The sequence below is a fragment of the Scyliorhinus torazame genome, chromosome 12 (assembly GCF_047496885.1).
Source record: "Scyliorhinus torazame isolate Kashiwa2021f chromosome 12, sScyTor2.1, whole genome shotgun sequence".
Taxonomy (NCBI): Eukaryota; Metazoa; Chordata; class Chondrichthyes; order Carcharhiniformes; family Scyliorhinidae; genus Scyliorhinus; species Scyliorhinus torazame.
The window spans coordinates 196,559,687-196,580,494 of NC_092718.1; the positions used below are offsets into that span (position 1 = coordinate 196,559,687).

At 51.7% G+C, this 20,808-nt stretch overlaps 1 protein-coding gene across 1 annotated transcript in view; it reads right to left on the bottom strand.

Moving 5' to 3' along the window:
• The window catches only part of LOC140387119 (EF-hand calcium-binding domain-containing protein 5-like), a 254,349-nt gene that overhangs the window by 108,673 nt on the left and 124,868 nt on the right, over positions 1–20,808 (bottom strand). Inside the window, exons 8-9 of the mRNA XM_072470130.1 lie at positions 15,586–15,795; positions 8,765–8,839 (exon numbers count right to left, since the gene is read on the bottom strand). Of these exons, the coding sequence (XP_072326231.1) occupies positions 8,765–8,839; positions 15,586–15,795 (285 nt within the window). The remainder of the gene's footprint in view (positions 1–8,764; positions 8,840–15,585; positions 15,796–20,808) is intronic.

A 20,808-nucleotide genomic window follows, 5' to 3' on the forward strand; every position in this document is an offset into this window, starting at 1 on the left:
TCCTGCACGTCTGCGCCCGTCACCCAGGCAGTGTACACGGCTTATTCGTGTTGTCGCGGTCATCCATCCCCGGCATGTACGAGGGACGCCATCCCCGGCTGAGGGGCTGGTTGCTGGGCGACAGGGGCTACCCATTGCGATCGTGGCTGATGACGCCTATACGGAGGCCACGCAATGAGGCGGAGAACCGCTACAATGATGCCCATGTAGCGAAAAGGGGAGTGATCGAGAGGTGCTTTGGCGTGCTGAAGATGCGTTTCAGGTGCCTGGACCTCTCTGGGGGCGCCCTCCAGTATCGGTCAGATAGGGTCGGACGCATCATTGTGGTGTGCTGCGTCCTGCACAACATAGCCCAGCAGAGGGGCGATGTGCCGCAGGCAGAGGAGGGCGGAGTGGAGGAGCAGCAGGAAGAGGCCCAGTCCTCCCCAGATGAGGGGGATGGGGGCAATGGTCAGGGCAGACGGGGTAGACACAGGCGGGTGGCTGTCCACCGTTACCAGCTGGCCCAGCGGGCACGGGACAGACTGATAGACGCCCGCTTCACTGACTAGATGGGCGTGGGAATCGGGTAGTATGGCCACAGACCGCACACCATGACAACAGCCGACCACCCACACCCCCCACCCATCCACCCACCCAGCACCCTCACCCCCCTCCCCAACCCCACACACCCCACCCGCATGCACACCACCCCCCCACCCCCAATTGCCGATCCACCGGCGGCACAACGGGCCGGGCTCACCCAGTTGCGGGTGGACGCGTGTCTATCGCAGGCCATGGAGAATGATGACAACCCGCCTCCGATGAGCTTCTGGCTCTACATCGTTGGACTATGTCTGACCCATGGCCACAGTACCACCATCCACCCGGACCATCCCTGCATGCGGCTGTGACACTGCAGCGCACGGTCCCATCCTCTGCCCGGGGGATGTTGATGGCGGCCCAGGGGGAAGGGGGCAGACTCACCTGGGGCTGAGGTAAGACCACCCCTCACACACACACTTGCGCTCAACGTACATGACACCCCCGCACACTTTGGACAGAGCACAAAGGCAGCTTCGGTAGGTGTAACATTGACTTTAATAACCAAAGGAGTTCATGCACGTGCCCTAGCCCCTAAAACTCATCTGTGCCCTGCACCCGTGCCAACTTACTCAGTGTCTAATTGTTTGGCCTTACGGGCCCTTTGACTACGTCTATGTGGTTCCCCAGACGGTACAGCAGAACTGGAGGTGGACTCCTGTGATTCCTGCCCTCTGACACTAGATCCCTTTGGCGGCCGTTTCCTGGGGCGTCCTGGCCTAGATGGGCCAGGCTGCGGCCCGGGCGACTGGGATGGCGAGCTGCCAGCCTGTCCTGCCCGTTGCCCACCCGATGCACCTGGGACGGAAGGGGGGGAGTCTGAGGTGTCGCGGTGTACCGGGACCTCCCCTACAGAGGGAGCCGGGATGGACCACACCACCTCCTCCTCCCTCGGGGTGCCCGATGGCCCCCAGGCCTCTACATGGGTGGGGGATGCGAACGGACTGGCCATCCAACGCGCCCCCGACATCTGGCGCTGCCAGTCCTGGAGACCCGTGCTGGTATCGACAGGGGTCTGCAGGTTTGCAGCCATGGAGCCCAGGGGGTTGTCAAACCCTGTCTGCGACAGTGCGACGCCAGCTCGCACATGGCCACTGGTGCCGATGCCCTCAGCGATGGCCTGCAGAGACTGGGCCATGGCCTGCAGAGACTGGGCCATGGCCTGCAGAGACTGGGCTATGGCCTGCTGAGACTGGGCCATGGCCTGCTGAGACTGGGCTATGGCGTTGAGCGCCTCTGCCATCTGGCGCTGGCACTGGCTCATGGCCTCCTGTGAGAGGGCAGCCATTTCCTGGGCCACAGACGCCGCCTGCACGGAAGGCCCCAGGCCTCGCAAACCGTTCCCCATGTCTGACACCGTCGCACCCATTGCCTCCACCGCGGACGCCACCCGTGCGGTGTCAGCCTGGGTGGCACGCATGACCGGGACCACTCCCAGCTCCTGGACGCGGGTGGACTCCTCCACCTGCGACCGCAGCCGCCGCAAGCCACCCGTCACCCTATTCGCTCGTCTCCGTGTCGGTGGTTGCATCGGATCTATGTGTGGGTGTGGTAACTGCAGGAACCCGGGATCCATCTGGGCGGCAGATGTTCGCTTGGCCTGGGCTGCCCTCCGACCGCCCGGTCCCTCTGCTGCTCCTACCTCCACCTGCTGTACCGGGACGGCTGTGTTGTGCGCACCAGTGAGTGTACCAGACGCCTCATCACTAAAGTGCCCAACCGTGGTGAGTGTTTCTGCGATGGTGGAGGGTGTTGGTGACAGCAGTGGCGTTGTGTCGTGCTCTTCGTCCCACTGTGAGTCCATGGCACTTTGGGGTGGGGGTTCGTCTCCACCCATCCACTCTGAGTCACTGTCCGGTATTTCGTCTTCCCGGGTAGGGGTGTCCTGGGTAGTGCTGTCCCGGGTAGTGCTGTCCCGGGTAGTGCTGTCCCGGGTAGTGGTGTCCCGGGTAGGGGTGTCCTGGGTAGTGCTGTCCCGGGTAGGGGTGTCCTGGATAGTGGTGTCCTGGGTAGTGGTGTCCTGGCTCGGATGTGACGGGGGCCTGTGGCTGCCCCCCTCATCGCTGGGTGGTCGCTCCCGCACGTGACGGGGGTGTCGTCTCCCTGTTGCTCCAGGTCTCTCCGTCTCCCGTGGTGTGCGAGGGGCATCCTGCGGGCGTCGCATGCTGGAGGGTCCGGGTCTCTCCGTCTCCCGTGGTCTCCGAGGGGCATCCTGCGGGCGTCGCATGCTGGAGGGTTCGGGTCTCTCCGTCTCCCGTGGTCTCCGAGGGGCATCCTGCGGGCGTCGCATGCTGGAGGGTGCGGGTCTCTCCGTCTCCCGTGGTCTCCGAGGGGCATCCTGCGGGCGTCGCATGCTGGAGGGTGCGGGTCTCTCCGTCTCCCGTGGTCTCCGAGGGGCATCCTGCGGGCGTCTCATGCTGGAGGGTTCGGGTCTCTCCGTCTCCCGTGGTCTCCGAGGGGCATCCTGCGGGCGTCGCATGCTGGAGGGTGCGGGTCTCTCCGTCTCCTGTGGTCTCCGAGGGGCATCCTGCGGGCGGTCTGCATCTGCGGGGATGGGTGCCTGGACGTTTGGTCCTGCGATACACAATGAAGCATGCATGGTTAGACATCAGGCAGTGATCAGGTGATACGGGGGAGGGGGATATAGGGGAGGGGGGATATGGGGACGGGCTGTTGGTGGCTCACTTGCTCGTGGGGCCCCGACCTCTGCATCAGCAACCTCCCGGTCCTCAGGTCCGCCAGCCAGTTCCAGGGCCCTTTCCTCGTGTACGGTCAGTGGCCTCTCATCAGCGGGCCCTCCTCCAGTCCTCACATGCTCCCTATTGTTGTGTGCGCGATTCTCCTGGGGGGGGCGGGGGGAGGGGGTGGTGGCAGGGGTAAAAGGCAACAGTGTTAGGCAGGTATATGAATGCACGCCATTGGTTGCGCGTGCATTGCAGAGGTTAAGGTTAGGGCTGGATTCACTTGGGGATATGGGGGAGGGGGGGATATGGGGGAGGGGGGATATGGGGGATATGGGGGAGGGGGGATATGGGGGAGGGGGGAATATGGGGGATATGGGGAGGGGGGATATGGGGGAGGGGGGAATATGGGGGATATGGGGGATATGGGGGAGGGGGGGATATGGGGAGGGGGGATATGGGGGAGGGGGGATATGGGGGAGGGGGGGATATGGGGGATATGGGGGAGGGGGGATATGGGGAGGGGGGAATATGGGGGATATGGGGGAGGGGGGATATGGGGGATATGGGGGAGGGGGGATATGGGGGATATGGGGGAGGGGGGATATTGGGGAGGGGGGATATGGGGGAGGGGGGATATGGGGGATATGGGGGAGGGAGGATATGGGGGAGGGGGGATATGGGGGGGATATGGGGAATATGGGGGAGTGGGGATATGGGGGAGGGGGATATGGGGAGGGGGATATGGGGGATATGGGGAGGGGGATATGGGGGAGGGGGGATATGGGGAGGGGGGAATATGGGGGATATGGGGAGGGGGGATATGGGGAAGGGGGAATATGGGGGATATGGGGGAGGGGGATATGGGGGATATGGGGGAGGGGGGATATGGGGGAGGGGGGATATGGGGGAGGGGGGAATATGGGGGATATGGGGGGTGTATGGGGGATATGGGGGAGGGGGGATATGGGGGAGGGGGGGATATGGGGGATATGGGGGAGGGGGGATATGGGGGATATGGGGCAGGGGGGATATGGGGGAGGGGGGATATGGGGGATATGGGGAGGGGGATATGGGGGAGGGGGGATATGGGGGATATGGGGGAGGGGGGATATGGGGGAGGGGGATATGGGGGAGGGGGGATATGGGGAGGGGGGATATGGGGGAGGGGGGATATGGGGGAGGGGGGAATATGGGGGATATGGGGGATATGGGGGAGGGGGGGATATGGGGAGGGGGGATATGGGGGAGGGGGGATATGGGGGAGGGGGGATATGGGCGAGGGGGGGATATGGGGGATATGGGGGAGGGGGGATATGGGGGAGGGGGGGATATGGGGGAGGGGGGGATTTGGGGGAGGGGGGATATGGGGGATATGGGGGAGGCTCACCCTGCCTGCTCTGACAAGGTCGTTCACCTTCTTGTGGCACTGGGTGCCTGTCCGTGGTGTTCGGGCCACAGCGGTGACGGCCTCTGCCACCTCCCTCCACAGACGCCGGCTGTGGCGTGGGGCAACTCTGCGGCCGTGCCCGGGATACAGGGCGTCCCTCCTCTGCTCCACCGCGTCCAGGAGCGCCTCCACATCGCGTGACTCGAACCTCGGGGCTGAGCGACGGCCAGCCATCAAGTCGGGTGTTGCGGTCGGCTGTTCCGGTCGGGTGGGGGGGAGCTGCGCGGCCTTATGAGCCGTCACGCTGTGCAGCGCGTATGACGCTGCACGGCGTGAACCACTGCGCAAGCGCGGATCCCGTTACGTCGCTGCTAGCCCATTTCGGGCCGCAGACTATCGGCCCATTTTTATGACGTGACGCAAGTGGGATTTGCGCCGTTTTTTGCGCCGATCGGCGGACTTTCCGCCGATAATGGAGAATTTCGCCCATGATGTTTAGTTCCCTTACTGAGGGGGGGGGTGAAGGCTCGACCACTGGGACTTTAAAACCTGAAACCCAGACCAGTGTTCCTGATGGTCCCGAGCTGGGTGCAAGCTTTGTTTGCTGCCCCAACAGCCTCTTTTTGTTTCTGGAATAAGCCGATGTTTGTTCATAGCCAGGCCTTGGCAGAGTTATTACACTCACCAATCTATCTGTTGCGGATGCATCTGTCCATGACAGTATTGATAGCAGTGACCACTGCACAGTCCTTGTGGAGACAAAGTCCCGTCTTCATTTTGAAGATACCGTCCATCGTGCTGTGTGGCATTACCACAGTGCTAAATGGGATAGATTTTGAACAGATCTAGTAGCACAAAACTAGGCACCCTTGAAGTGCTGTGGCCCATCAACCGCAGCAGAATTGTATTTGACAACATTCTGTAACTCCATGATCCAGCATATTCCTCACTCTACTCTTACCATCAAGCTGGGAGAGTAACTCTTGTTCAATGAAGAGCGCAGGAGGGCATGCCAGGAGCAGCACCAAACACACCTAAAAATGAGGCGTCAATCTGATGAAGCTATAATGCAGGATTACTTACATTACCTTCCAAACCCGTGACTTCTTTCACCAGAAGAACAAGGGTAGCAGATGCATAGGAACACCACCAATTGCAGGTTCCCCTCCAAGACTCACACAACCCTGACTTGCAACTATGGGTGGAGTCTTCCCACCCCTGCCATCAGCAGGATTTGTGCTGGACAAGGCTGAAGTTACGGCGGGGAGAAGAAAATGGGTTTCCCAATATCAGGAAATAAGGTTGGGATCATCGCGTCCTGAAGTTCGTAGTGGGCTGATGGCAGGTCAGGTTTCCTGAAGCTCGGCAGGAACCCACTTTGCATCTCATGCCTACTCATTAAAAGCCTAACAGAGTGGAATCATGCCCCCTGTCAAATTTTCCACCCTGCGATCAATGAGACATTATGCCGTAATGTACCTTGACTGGTCATCCATGGCATGCACCCGCCGAGGGAGGATTCGAAAGCACTTACTTGGAATCGAAGCTGGCTGCACACCATGGAATTGGGCCGCATGGATGGTGCACAAGTAAGGCACGGAGGTGGAGGAATTAATGGATGCAAGAAACAAAGGGAGGGAATTCCAGAGGAGAAGACAGGGGACAGAGGAGAAGAAGGGTGGCCAAATGAGAGAAAATGGGAGGGAGGGGGGGCGAGTTGTCTGGATGAAGTGGGTGGTAAAGGAAGGCATGAAGGGGAAATGGGGAGGGAGGGGAGAAAGATTGGGGTCAGATTGCTTCAGAGGGAGGGGGTCAGTTAAGGCGATATAACAGCGCGAACTGGGGTTACTGGTGATGCGTTGTGATAGTGACTGGGGGAGGGGAAGTCAGAAGTGGTCGGGTGGGAGGGTCAGGATCCATACGTGTATGTATCGTTCTCATCTGCGGGGTCACCGAGGGGCACACAGATGGTGACACGGATCACGGGGGGGGGGAGGTGAGGAGGATCAGGGTGTGTGGGGGGTGGGCCCAGCAGGCAAGTAAGGCATGTGCAGACCGAGTGATCAGGTCCAAGGTGATTGGGGGGGGGGGGGGGGGGGGTGTGGAGACTCAAGGGTTAGAGAGAGGAGTGAAGTTGTCATATGGGGGGATTGACGGTAATGGGGGGGGGAGTTGATGGGCCAACAGGGGAATGGTGAAAGGTAGTGGAGACGATTTGAAATGAACAATGCACCATCCTGGGAGAGAGGGATGTTTCTTAGCCGGAGGCAGCGCACTGTTTGCTGGTGGCGAGATTCTCTATTCCTGCCGCTGTCAATGGGATTTCCCATTGAAGCTGCCCCACACTGCCAGCAGAGCTGCGAGACCGGCGGGACCAGCGAACGGCCGGAGAATTCAGCCAGTGCCAGCTCCAGACCTCGATGTCCAAGTGCAAAACATTGAAGTGGGGAGAGGGTCTGCTCAGGTGGGTTCAGCTGAAGGTCAAAACAACTGATGGGAAATCCTCATAACCATGTGGAGAATCTATGATAGATTATTCCTTTGCTGTTCCCCCCAGGTCACAAGGCAGCAGGTCTGGCACAGGAGGTTATCAGGACAATGAGATACCAGAAGGGGATGGGGAACCCTAAATCATGTATAGCTAAAATTCTGTATAAAGTCAGTCACTTTCGGCACCGACATAGAGGATAGACCCAGCTGGGATCTTTTGTCAGGTGTAAATAATAGTTATTGTAATAAAACTTTATTTCTTTCCACAACTCGTTGTGGACTCCCTTCGCGGTCTGCTAAACTGGCGACAAGGGTTCAACTGGTTTTCCATCGATGTTGCAACTCTGTCAGTTAAGCCACCTCACTAACCCTGCGGGGTACAGGTTGGATTTTTTTCGTTTACCATGCCGCTGTTCGGAAAATTAGATGTATTTGACGCCAACGTGGAGGACAGTATGCGGAAAGAATGCGTTACTTTTTCAGGGCCAACAGTATCATGGAGAATGATCACCAGCCAGTCACTTTGTTAACTGCCTGTGGTGCACATACCTACGGTGTGATACAGAGCCTCACGAATCCTGTGGCGCCTGCCACTAATACTTTTGAGCAACTAGTAAAGCTGGTGGGGCAACATTTTAACCCAACACCATCTGTAATTGTGCAGAGATATCGCTTTAATACAGCGGAAAGGACCTCAGGAGATAGCCGAATTCTGGGAATATGGTACGTTCCTGTCGGAAATGCTGTGCGACCGCTTGGTGTGCGGCATCAATAACGTGGCCACTAAAAAGAACCTGTTGGCTGAAATGTCCTTAAATCTGCAGCAAGCGGTGCAACTTTCCCTATCATGCGAAACGCCGAACGAGAGGATGCAGAAAATCCAGGGAATGGAAGTGAATGCCTTCGGGTACGCCCCTCCTGGCAATCGGCCCCCATGTTGATGCATCTGTGCAGCCAAGATATTTCAAGACCCACCTTATGCATTGCTGGCAAAAGTGGAGAGGCCGATTTGGGGTTCCAGTCAGAAGCAATGTTCACCTTCCCGGTACACATCCTGCACCGTAGGTGCACGATGCACAGCCAGAGATGAAGCAAGTCCGGTGCCCTCCATTGTGGTCTAATACATCTAGTAATGGCGAACATGCGAATTATCAAATCTCTTTGGTTCACTAATGTTCTTTAGGAAAGGAAATCTGCCATCTTACTTTGTCTGACGTAAATGTGACTCCAGGCCCAAAACAATGTAACAATTTTAACTGCCCTCGCGAATAGTCAAGTTCAGTTCAAGATCAGTTAGTGAAGGGTAACAATCCCATGAAAGAATGAAAAAAAATGCAGTGAATCAAAAAGCCTCATCTTTCAAATTATCCTGGTGATTGCAAGATGAAAAACATGTGTCATTTTTCAACAATACTCAAAAAATAATTCTTAGGTACTAAAGTGACAACATTCCTCCCAATTTGTTGAATGCAACAAACTCATCTGTCAAAGGCAGGAAGAATTATGATAATACTTACTGTAAACTCTACTTCCATTTCTATGATTATCAATTTTTATGCATTCTTATTGTTTTTCAAGTTTTAGAAAGAAAGTATAAAATGTACAAGAATGCAGGGATTACCTGGAAATTTAGATCCTGCTGCACTCTGTTGATCAACAACAGCAGGTTGAAAGATTTCTTCAGATAAAACGTCACCTGCAAGTAATTGTAAATTAAAATCCTCAGTAATATTTATACAACCAGGCATTAAAAATCTTGATCAACAACTTTCTGCCGGCCAGACTCCAATGTGAAATTTATATTTATCAAGGAAAAGTTCTGGGAGCATGTAATAATAATAATCTTTATTATTGTCACAAGTAGACTTATATTAACACTGCAATGAAGTTACCGTGAAAAGCCCCTCATCGCCACATTCCGGCATCTGTTCGGGTACACAGAGGGAGAATTCAGAATGTCCAAATTACCTAACAGCACGTCTTTCAGGACTTGTCCGAGGAAACCGGAGCACCCGGAGGAAACCCACGCAGACATGTGGAGAACTGCAGACTCCACGCAGACAGTGACCCAAGCCGGGAATCGAACCTGGGACCCTGGAGCTGTGAAGCAACAGTGCTAACCACTATGCTACCGTGCTACCCAATAGGTCTCTTAATCAACATTAGCTCATGTAGAAACAAGTCTCAAAGCAATTCATTATTGGAAATGGAGTATCCAGGAGGGCTTCTTAAGACAATATGTAGACAGTCCAACTAGGGAAGGGGCGGTACTGGACCTGGTATTGGGGAATGAGCCCGGCCAGGTGGTAGATGTTTCAGTAGGGGAGCATTTCGGTAACAGTGACCACAATTCAGTAAGTTTTAAAGTACTGGTGGACAAGAATAAGGGTGGTCCTAGGATGAATGTGCTAAATTGGGGGAAGGCTAATTATAACATTAGGCGGGAACTGAAGAACATAGATTGGGGGCGGATGTTTGAGGGCAAATCAACATCTGACATGTGGGAGGCTTTCAAGTGGCAGTTGAAAGGAATTCAGGACCGGCATGTTCCTGAGAGGAAGAAGGATAAATACGGCAATTTTCGGGAACCTTGGATAATGAGAGATATTGTAAGCCTCGTCAAAAAGAAAAAGGAGGCATTTGTCAGGGCTAAAAGGCTGGGAACAGACGAAGCCTGCGTGGAATATAAGGAAAGTAGGAAGGAACTTAAGCAAGGAGTCAGGAGGGCTAGAAGGGGTCACGAAAAGTCATTGGCAAATAGGGTTAAGGAAAATCCCAAGGCTTTTTACACGTACATAAAAAGCAAGAGGGTAGCCAGGGAAAGGTTTGGCCCACTGAAGGATAGGCAAGGGAATCTATGTGTGGAGCCAGAGGAAATGGGCGAGGTACTGAATGAATACTTTGCATCAGTATTCACCAAAGAGAAGAAATTGGTAGATGTTGAGTCTGGAGAAGGGTGTGTAGATAGCCTGGGTCACATTGAGATCCAAAAAGACGAGGTGTTGGGTGTCTTAAAAAATATGAAGGTAGATAAGTCCCCAGGGCCTGATGGGATCTACCCCAGAATACTGAAGGAGGCTGGAGAGGAAATTGCTGAGGCCTTGACAGAAATCTTTGGATCCTCACTGTCTTCAGGGGATGTCCCGGAGGACTGGAGAATAGCCAATGTTGTTCCTCTGTTTAAGAAGGGTAGCAAGGATAATCCTGGGAACTACAGGCCGGTGAGCCTTACTTCAGTGGTAGGGAAATTACTGGAAAGAATTCTTCGAGACAGGATCTACTCCCATTTGGAAGCAAATGGACGTATTAGTGATGCAGCACGGTTTTGTGAAGGGAAGGTCGTGTCTCACTAACTTGATAGAGTTTTTTGAGGAGGTCACTAAGATGATTGATGCAGGTAGGGCAGTGGATGTTGTCTATATGGACTTCAGTAAGGCCTTTGACAAGGTCCCTCATGGTAGATTAGTACAAAAGGTGAAGTCACACGGGATCAGGGGTGAGCTGGCAAGGTGGATACAGAACTGGCTAGGTCATAGAAGGCAGAGAGTAGCAATGGAAGGATGCTTTTATAATTGGAGGGCTGTGACCAGTGGTGTTCCACAGGGATCAGTTCTGGGACCTTTGCTCTTTGTAGTATATATAAATGATTTGGAGGAAAATGTAACTGGTCTGATTAGTAAGTTTGCAGACGACACAAAGGTTGGTGGAATTGCGGATAGCGATGAGGACTGTCAGAGGAGACAGCAGGATTTAGATTGTTTGGAGACTTGGGCGGAGAGATGGCAGATGGAGTTTAATCCGGACAAATGTGAGGTAATGCATTTTGGAAGGTCTAATGCAGGTAGGGAATATACAGTGAATGGTAGAACCCTCAAGAGTATTGAAAGTCAAAGAGATCTAGGAGTACAGGTCCACAGGTCATTGAAAGGGGCAACACAGGTGGAGAAGGTAGTCAAGAAGGCATACGGCATGCTTGCCTTCATTGGCCGGGGCATTGAGTATAAGAATTGGCAAGTCATGTTGCAGCTGTATAGAATCTTAGTTAGGCCACACTTGGAGTATAGTGTTCAATTCTGGTTGCCACATTACCAGAAGGCTGTGGAGGCTTTAGAGAGGGTGCAGAAGAGATTTACCAGAATGTTGCCTGGTCTGGAGGGCATTAGCTATGAGGAGCGGTTGAATAAACTCGGTTTGTTCTCACTGGAACGAAGGAGGTTGAGGGGAGACCTAATAGAGGTCTACAAAATTATGAGGGGCATAGACAGGGTGGATAGTCAGAGGCTTTTCCCCAGGGTAGAGGGGTCAATTACTAGGGGGCATAGGTTTAAGGTGAGAAGGGCAAGGTTTAGAGTAGATGTACGAGGCAAGTTTTTTACGCAGAGGGTAGTGTGTGCCTGGAACTCGCTACCAGAGGAGGTGGTGGAAGCAGGGACGATAGTGACATTTAAGGGGCATCTTGACAAATACATGAATAGGATGGGAATAGAGGGATACGGACCCAGGAAGTGTAGAAGATTGTAGTGTAGACGGGCAGCATGGTCGGCACGGGCTTGGAGGGCCGAAGGGCCTGTTCCTGTGCTGTACATCTCTTTGTTCTTTGTTCTTTGTTTGAAATAGGGGAACAAATCTACCATGGAGGAAGAGTTTAGGGGTGAAGATAAACCTTTGCTAAAATTAGTTTTAATTTGGTTTTTAAAGATGAAGAGGAGATTGAAGAGGCAAAGGGAACTAATGCAAAAGTTTCAGGGAGTACGTCTGAGGTAGCTGAATATTTACCACCAATGGTGGGATTATAGGAGGAATGGGGCTAATATTTCAAATTTTCAATTTCAACATGCTGCCCCCCAACCTTTTCTCGTGAATTTTCAGTGGTTCACGTCATACGTGGAGCAAATAAGGCAACATATTGGTTTTGTTTCAAATGATTTCTAATATTTGCACAGTTTCACTTCTTGTTCATGAGAATATACAATTCATCTTACAGCGCATTTGCGACTCATCTCTCAACCAACCTCGCTAAAATAGACTACTTGGTCATCATCGCATTATTGTTTGTAGGACCTCTCTGTGTGCAAACAGGATGCTGCATTTTCTTTATTACATAAGACCATAAGAGCATAAGAACATAAGAACTAGGAGCAGGAGTAGGCCATCTGGCCCCTTGAGCCTGCTCCACCATTCAATGAGATCATGGCTGATCTTTTGTGGACTCAGCTCCACTTTCCGGCCCGAACACCATAACCCTTAATCCCTTTATTCTTCAAAAAACTATCTATCTTTATCTTAAAAACATTTAATGAAGGAGCCTCTACTGCTTCACTGGGCACGGAATTCCATAGATTCACAACCCTTTGGGTGAAGAAGTTTCTCCTAAACTCAGTCCTAAATCTACTTCCCCTTATTTTGAGGCCATGCCCCCTAGTTCTGCTTTCACCCGCCAGTGGAAACAATCTGCCCGCATCTATCCTATCTATTCCCTTCATAATCTTATATGTTTCGATAAGATCCCCCCTCATCCTTCTAATGAGTACAGTCCCAGTCTACTCAACCTCTCCTCGTACTCTAACCCCTTCAGCTCTGGGATTAACCTAGTGTATCTCCTCTGCACACCCTCCAGTGCCAGTACGTCCTTTCCCAAGTAAGGAGACCAAAATTGAACACAATACTCCAGATGTGGCCTCACTAACACCTTATACAATTGCAGCATAACCTCCCTAGTCTTAAACTCCATCCCTCTAGCAATGAAGGACGAAATTCCATTTGTCTTCTTAATCACCTGTTGCACCTGTGAACCAACTTTTGGCGACTCATGCACTAGCACACCCAGGTCTTTCTGCACAGCCGCATGTTTTAATATTTTATCATTTAAATAATAATCCCTTTTGCTGTTATTCCTACCATAATGGATAACCTCACATTTGTCAACATTGTATTCCATCTGCCAGACCCTAGCCCATTCACTTAGCCTATCCAAATCCCTCTGCAGACTTCCAGTATCCTCTGCACTTTTTGCTTTACCACTCATCTTAGTGTCATCTGCAAACTTGGACACATTGCCCTTGGTCCCCAACTCCAAATCATCTATGTAAATTGTGAACAATTGTGGGCCCAACACTGATCCCTGAGGGACACCACTAGCTACTGATTGCCAACCAGAGAAACACCCATTAATCCCCACTCTTTGCTTTCTATTCATTAACCAATCCTCTATCCATGCTACTACTTTCCCCTTGATGCCATGCATCTTTATCTTATGCAGCAACCTTTTGTGTGGCACCTTGTGAAAGGCTTTCTGGAAATCCAGATATACCACATCCATTGGCTCCCCGTTATCTACCGCACTGGTAATGTCCTCAAAAAATTCCACTAAATTAGTTCGGCACGACCTGCCCTTTATGAACCCATGCTGCGTCTGCCCAATGGGACAATTTCCATCCAGATGCCTCGCTATTTCTTCCTTGATGATAGATTCCAGGATCTTCCCGACTAGTTAAGCTCACTGGCCTATAATTACCCGCTTTCTGCCTACCTCCTTTTTTAAACAGTGGTGTCACGTTTGCTAATTTCCAATCCGCCGGGACCACCCCAGAGTCTAGTGAATTTTGGTAAATTATCACTAGTGCATTTGCAATTTCCCTAGCCATCTTTTTTAGCACTCTGGGATGCATTCCATCAGGGCCAGGAGACTTGTCTACCTTTAGACCCATTACTTCTTTAGTGATAACAATCCTGTCAAGGTCCTCACCTGTCATAGCCTCATTTCCATCAGTCACTGGCATGTTATTGGTGTCTTCCACTGTGAAGACCGACCCAAAAAAACCTGTTCAGTTCCTCAGCCATTTCCTCATCTCCCATTATTAAATCTCCCTTCTCACCTTCTAAAGGACCAATATTTACCTTAGCCACTCTTTTTTGTTTTATATAATTGTCGAAACTTTTACTATCTGTTTTTATATTCTGAGCATGTTTACTCTCATAATCTATCTTACTCTTCTTTATAGCTTTTTTAGTAGCTTTCTGTTGCCCCCTAAAGATTTCCCAGTCCTCTAGTCTCCCACTAATCTTTGCTACTTTGTATGCTTTTTCCTTCAATTTGATACTCTCCCTTATTTCCTTAGATATCCACGGTCGAGTTTACCTCTTTCTACCGTCCTTCCTTTTTGTTGTTATAAACCTTTGCTGAGCACTGTGAAAAATCGCTTGGAAGGTTCTCTACTGTTCCTCAACTGTTTCACCATAAAGTCTTTGCTCCCAGTCTACCTTAGCTAGTTGTTCTCTCATCCCATTGTAATCTCCTTTGTTTAAACACAAAACACTAGTGTTTGATTTTACGTTCTCACCCTCCATCTGTATTTTAAATTCCACCATATTGTGATCGCTCCTTCCGAGATGATCCCTAACTATGAGATCCTGAATCAATCCTGTCTCAACACACAGGACCCGATCTAAGGCCGCTTGTTCCCTCGTAGGTTCCATTACATACTGTTCTAGGAAACTATCGCGGATACATTCTATAAACTCCTCCTCAAGGCTGCCTTGACCGACCTGGTTAAACCAATCGACATGTAGATTAAAATCCCCCATGGTAACTGCTGTACCATTTCTACATGCACAGTTATTTTTTTGTTTATTGCCTGCCCCACCATAATGTTACTATTTGGTGGCCTACAGATTACTCCTATCAGTGACTTTTTCGCCTTACTATTCCTGATTTCCACCCAAATGGATTCAACCTTATCCTCCATAGCACCGATGTCATCCCTTACTATTGCCCGGATGTCATCCTTAAATAACAGAGCTACACTACCTCCCTTACCATCCACTCTGTCCTTCCGAATAGTTTGATACCCTCGGATATTATTGCGGCATTTAAAAAGCATTCACCGGCTATAAAGTACTTTGGAGTTCTGAGGTTGTGACAGACATAAATATGCAAGCCTTTTTCTCTATTGAAAGATAAAGTGAAATTTTAAAGTAAGTAATTTAGCTCTCAGTTATATTTTAGAGAATGCTTTCCAGTAGTTTGAGTATTACATAATAATAATAGCTTATTGTCACAACTAGGCTTCAATGAAGTTACTGTGAAAAGCCCCTAGTCGCCACATTCCGGCGCCTGTTCGGGTAAGCTGACTGTTAATTATATATTAATTATTCAAGTGAATACAGGAGCTAGGCATGAACTGGAGATTAACTGGGGAGGCCGGTACCGGAATTGAACCCACGCCTTGTTCTGCATTACAAGCCAGCTATTTAGCCTAGTGTGCTACACCAACCCCGGTACAAGGTCATCTCAATAGTACTCTCATTTCTCTCTGCCTTACATATTCAACTTGCAGATTTACATAAATCTGATTCTGTGTTCATTTAAACCACCATTCTTTTGAGTGCATATTTCCTACTGCAGTTCCAGCTACTGAATCGGTTTCTTTTGCTCACGCTTACCATCATCTGCTTTGAGTGGGATCATCCTTTTTGGCTTGGACTCACTACCTTCCTCCACATGGTCCTGTTCCTCTTCTTGAGATGATACCTTGTCAGCTGTTGCCTCATTTTCACTATCCGCATCTGCCGGTGCTTCAGAACTAATGTAGTCCTTTCCAAAGTCCAGAATAAAGTCAGCAGGTACCATTTCGTCAAGTTCAATTACAGGCCCTAGTGAAATGGCAAACGCACAAATTTTAACAAGTTAAAAGTGTAACAAAATCAAGTTTTGCACAGTTATGGTACATATTACCTACATGTTTGTGCATTGCCCAAATTTGAATTCTTTACCCCAGGAAGATGTGGAGACCAAGCCCTTGAATATTATCAAGGCTGAGGTCGATAGGGTTTAATCACTTGGAGAATTAAGAGATACGGAGAAATGGCAGGAAAGTGGACTTAGTGAGTGTTTTTAAAAAAATGTATTTTATTACAGATACGTATCAAAACAGGTTACAGCGAATAAACACCCCGGGAAACATACTTCCCAACAATCAACGATACAATCTATACAGATTTTTCCCCTTTTTCACCCCCCCCTTCCCCATGACGAACAACCCCTCAAACACGGTCACAGACATACCCCACCTTTCCTCAAACCCCCCTGAAGAGCCCCTTAACTCATACTTTACCTTCTCTAATCGCAGGAAGTCGTACAGGTCACCCAACCAAGCCACTACCCCCGGTGGCGATGCCGACGGCCAATCAAGCAAAATTTGCAGTGTGCAATCAGAGAGGCGAAGACCACGATATCGGCCTTCCTCCTCTCTATAAACCACAAATATCGTTACCACAGAGTCCGTGTCCACCTCTTCCTCCACTATCCTGGCTAAGAGCACTCACACCCAGAATCTTCCCAATTTTTCGCAACTCCAAAACATGTGCGCGTGATTCGCTGGCCCCGCCCACACCTCTCACACTCATCTGTTACCCCCTGAAAGAACCCACTCATTCTCGCCCGAGTCATATGCACGCTGTGCACCATCTTAAACTATATCAGGCTCATCCTTGCACAAGAGGAGGTCCCGTTTATCCTTTGCAGTGCCTCACTCCATACTCCCCAATTGATCTCCCCTCCCAACTTCGCTTCCCATTTCTCCTTGATCTTCACGACCCGCTCGCCTCCCTGCTCCCCTGCCACTTATATATATATCCCCAATTCTTCCTTCCCCTTTTGCATCCGGAAGCAGCAGTCGCTCCCGCAGAGTGCATCCCGGCAGCCTAGGGAACCCCCTCCAGACCTTTCGCGCAAAGTCCCTAACCTGCAGATACCCGGGGCGGGATTCTCCGACCCTCCCCGCCGGAATCGAGTCCGGCGCAGAAGCGTAGAATAGCCGTTCACACCGGAAATCCGGCGTGACGGCATTTCTGCGATTCTCCGCGGACCCGCCAGGCGCCCGCGTGTGGGTGACGCGCCACCGATCGGGGGCTGTTGAAAGTGGCCCCTGCGACGATTCTCCGTGCTCGATGGGCTGAGTGCCCTCCGAGTCCCGCCGGCATGGTTCACATGTGGTCCCACCCGGCGGGACATCGGCGTTCTGGCTGTGGGGGCTGTCCTGATGGGGGGACAGGGGGGATCCAACTCCGGGGTGGGGCCTCCACAGCGGCCAGGCCCGCGATCGGGGGCTACCGATCGACGAGACGCTCATTCCGGGGGAGGGGGAGCCATGTTCTTCCGCGCTGGGCACCTATGGGTCGCCACCATGTTGCGCGGGGCCAGCGCGAAGACAGCCGCCGCGGGCATGTGCAGACCCACGGCCGGCCACCATATGCATGCGCGGCCACACGGGCATAACTGCGGGGCCCCGCCGGCAGCCGGAGCTGCGTGGCGCACGCCGGGGCCTTCCTGGCCCCCTTGAAAACTAAGAATCTTCGAGGAAAAAGTCCGGAGTGATTCTCGCCCATTTTCGGCGGGCGTGGGGATTTAGTCACCAGAAGGGAGAATCCCACCCCCAAACTCAGTCCCCCTCGGTAGCGCTACCCTCTCCCTTAGCTCCTCCAGGCTGGCGAGCCCTCCCTCCAAATACAGATCCCTCAACTTGACCTGCCTCACTTCCCTCCACCTCCTGTTTACACTATCCATCCCCCTCGGCTCAAATCCATTATTCTCGCACAGTGGCGTTAGCACTGACATCCCTTCCACCCTAAAATGCCCCCTCAACTGATTCCATCTCTTCACTGTGGACTGCACCACCGGGCTCCCTGAATACCTACTCGGAGCCATTGGCAACACCGCCGTCACCATAGCCCTCAAACTAGATCCCTTACAAGATTCCTCCTCCATCCTAACCCACTCTACCTCTTCTCCTTCCCACCACCGCCGCACCTTGTCCACATTCGCCGTCCAATAATAATGAAGCAAGATCGGCAACGCCAACACCCCCTGCTGCCTCTGCCTCTGTAGCAGGGTCCTCCCCACCCTCGGCACCTTCCCCGCCCATACAACGTCTGAAATGATCGTGTCAACTTTCTGAAAGAAGGCCTTTGGTATAAAGATCGGGAGAGCTTGAAAGATATACAAGAACCTCGGCAGAATATTCATTGTCACCACTTGGACCCTCCCCGCCAATGTTAAGTGCAGTGTATCCCACCTCTTAAGATCCTCCCTAGCCTCCTCACCAGCTTCGTTAAGTTCCACTTGTGAGCCCCGTCTATTCTCTCGCTACCTGAATCCCCAAGTACCTAAACCTATCCCTCGCTACCGTGAATGGCATCCCCCCTAAATTAGCCCGCTGTGCCAGCTCATTCACCGGGAATACCTCGCTTTTCCCGACATTCAGCTTGTATCCTGAGAACCCTCCAAACCTCCCCAGCAGACCCATAATCCTTCCCATACTCTCCAACGGATCCAAAACATACAGCAAGATGTCTTCAGCATAGAGCGACACCTGATGCTCCCTCTGTCCCCTCATAATCCCCCGCCACTCTGCCGACCTCCTGAGAGCCATCGCCAATGGCTCTATGGCCAGTGCAGCGGCGACAGCGGGCACCCCTGCCTCGTACTCCTGTGTAAGTCAAAGCTTCCTGAGCTCGTATCATTCGTCCTAACCCTTGCCCTTAGTGCCACAAACAGCAACTGTACCCATGCCAGAAATCTCAGCCCAAACCCAAACCTTCGCAAAACCTCGAACAAGTACCGCCACTCCACCCGATCAAATGCCTTCTCCACATTCGTGGACATCATCACCTCCGGTACCAGAGCCCCCAACGGATTCATCACCACATTCAACAGCCGTCTTATATTACTCGCGAGCTGCCTGACCTTCACAAAGCCTGTTTGATCTTCTGCCACCACCCTGGGGACACAATCCTCCATCTTCCCCACCAACAACTGAGCCAATACTTTCACATCCGTGTTCAATAGTGATATGGGTCTATATGACCCACATTCCACCTGGTCCTTCCCCTTTTTCGGGATTAGTGTGATTACTGCCTGCTTCATCGTCTCCGGCAACTCCCCCTTCTCCAGTGCTTCATTAAACGCCCCCAACAGATGTGGTGCCAGGTCCGCTGCAAATTCCTTAGAAAATTCTGCCGGGTACCCATCCGGCCCAGGGGCCTTCCCCGACTTCATACCCCTGATACTATCCAGCACCTCCCTCAGCCCCAGGGGCTCCTCCAACGCCTGCCTCTTTGCTTCCTCCACCTGGGGAAATTCCGGCTTGTCCAGAAACCGCCCCATGTCCACCTCCTCTCCTCCTGGGTCTGCCTCATAAAGTTCCTAAATGCCTCATTTATCTTCCCTGGCTCTGACACCACATCGCCAGTCCGTATTTGCAATATTTCCCTGGATGTAGCCTACCTCCGCAGCTGATGCGCCAGCATGCAGCTCGCCTTCTCTCATACTCGTATCGCACCCCTCTTGCCCTACGCAGTTGCCCGACCGTCCTCCCCGTTGGCAGCCTGTCAAACTGCCCCTGCAACATTTTCCTCCTCGCCAATCCCTCCACGGTGGGGGCCCTCGAATATTCCCTGTCCACCTCCACTATCTTGCTCACGAGATGGTCACGTGGGAAGTGTTCAGACTGGAGTCCAGTTACTAGTGGTGTACCACAAGGATCTGTTTTGGGGCCACTACTGTTTGTCATTTTTATAAATGACCTGGAGGAGGGCGTAGAAGGATGGGTGAGTAAATTTGCAGATGACACTAAAGTCGGTCGAGTTGTGAACAGTGCGGAAGGATGTTACAAGTTACAGAGGGACATAGATAAGCTGCAGCGCTGGGCTGAGAGGTGGCAAATGGAGTTTAATGCAGAAAAGTGTGAGGTGATTCATTTTGGAAGGAATAACAGGAAGGCAAAGTACTGGGCTAATGGTAAGATTCTTGGCAGTGTGGATGAGCAGAGAGATCTCAGTGTCCATGTACATAGATCCCTGAAAGTTGCCACTCAGGTTGAGAGGGTTGTTCAGAAGGCGTACGGTGTGTTAGCTTTTATTGGTAGAGGGATTGAGTTTCGGAGCCATGAGGTTATGTTGCAGCTGTACAAAACTCTGGTGTTGCTGCATTTGGAGTATTGCGTGAAATTCTGGTCGCCGCATTATAGGAAGGATGTGGAAGCATTGGAAAGGGTGCAGAGGAGATTTACAAGGATGTTGCCTGGTATGGAAGACAGATCTTATGAGGAAAGGCTGAGAGCCTTGATGCTGTTTTCGTTAGAGAGAATAAAATTAAGAGGATACTTAATTGAGGCATACAAGATGATCAGAGGATTGGATAGGGTGGACAGTGAGAGCCTTTTTCCTCGGATGGTGATGTCTAGCACGAGGGGACATAGCTTTAAATTGAGGGGAGATAGATATAAGACAGACGTCAGAGGTAGGTTCTTTACTCAGAGAGTAGTAAGGGTGTGGAATGCCCTGCCTGCAACAGTAGTGGACTCGCCGACACTCAGGGTATTCAAATGGTCATTGGATAGACATATGGACGATAAGGGAATAGTGTAAATGGGCTTTAGAGTGGTTTCACAGGTCGGCGCAACATCGAGGGCTGAAGGGCCTGTACTGCGCTGTAATGTTCTATGTTCCTCCCTCTTTTCCCTATCTGCATGAGCCTTAAACACAATAATTTCTCCCCGGACCACTGACTTCAGTGCTTCCCCAAAAATGGCTGCCGTCACCTCCCCATTCTGATTCAACTCCACATACTCCCTAATCGCCAACCGCACCTTATCACAAAAACCTCCA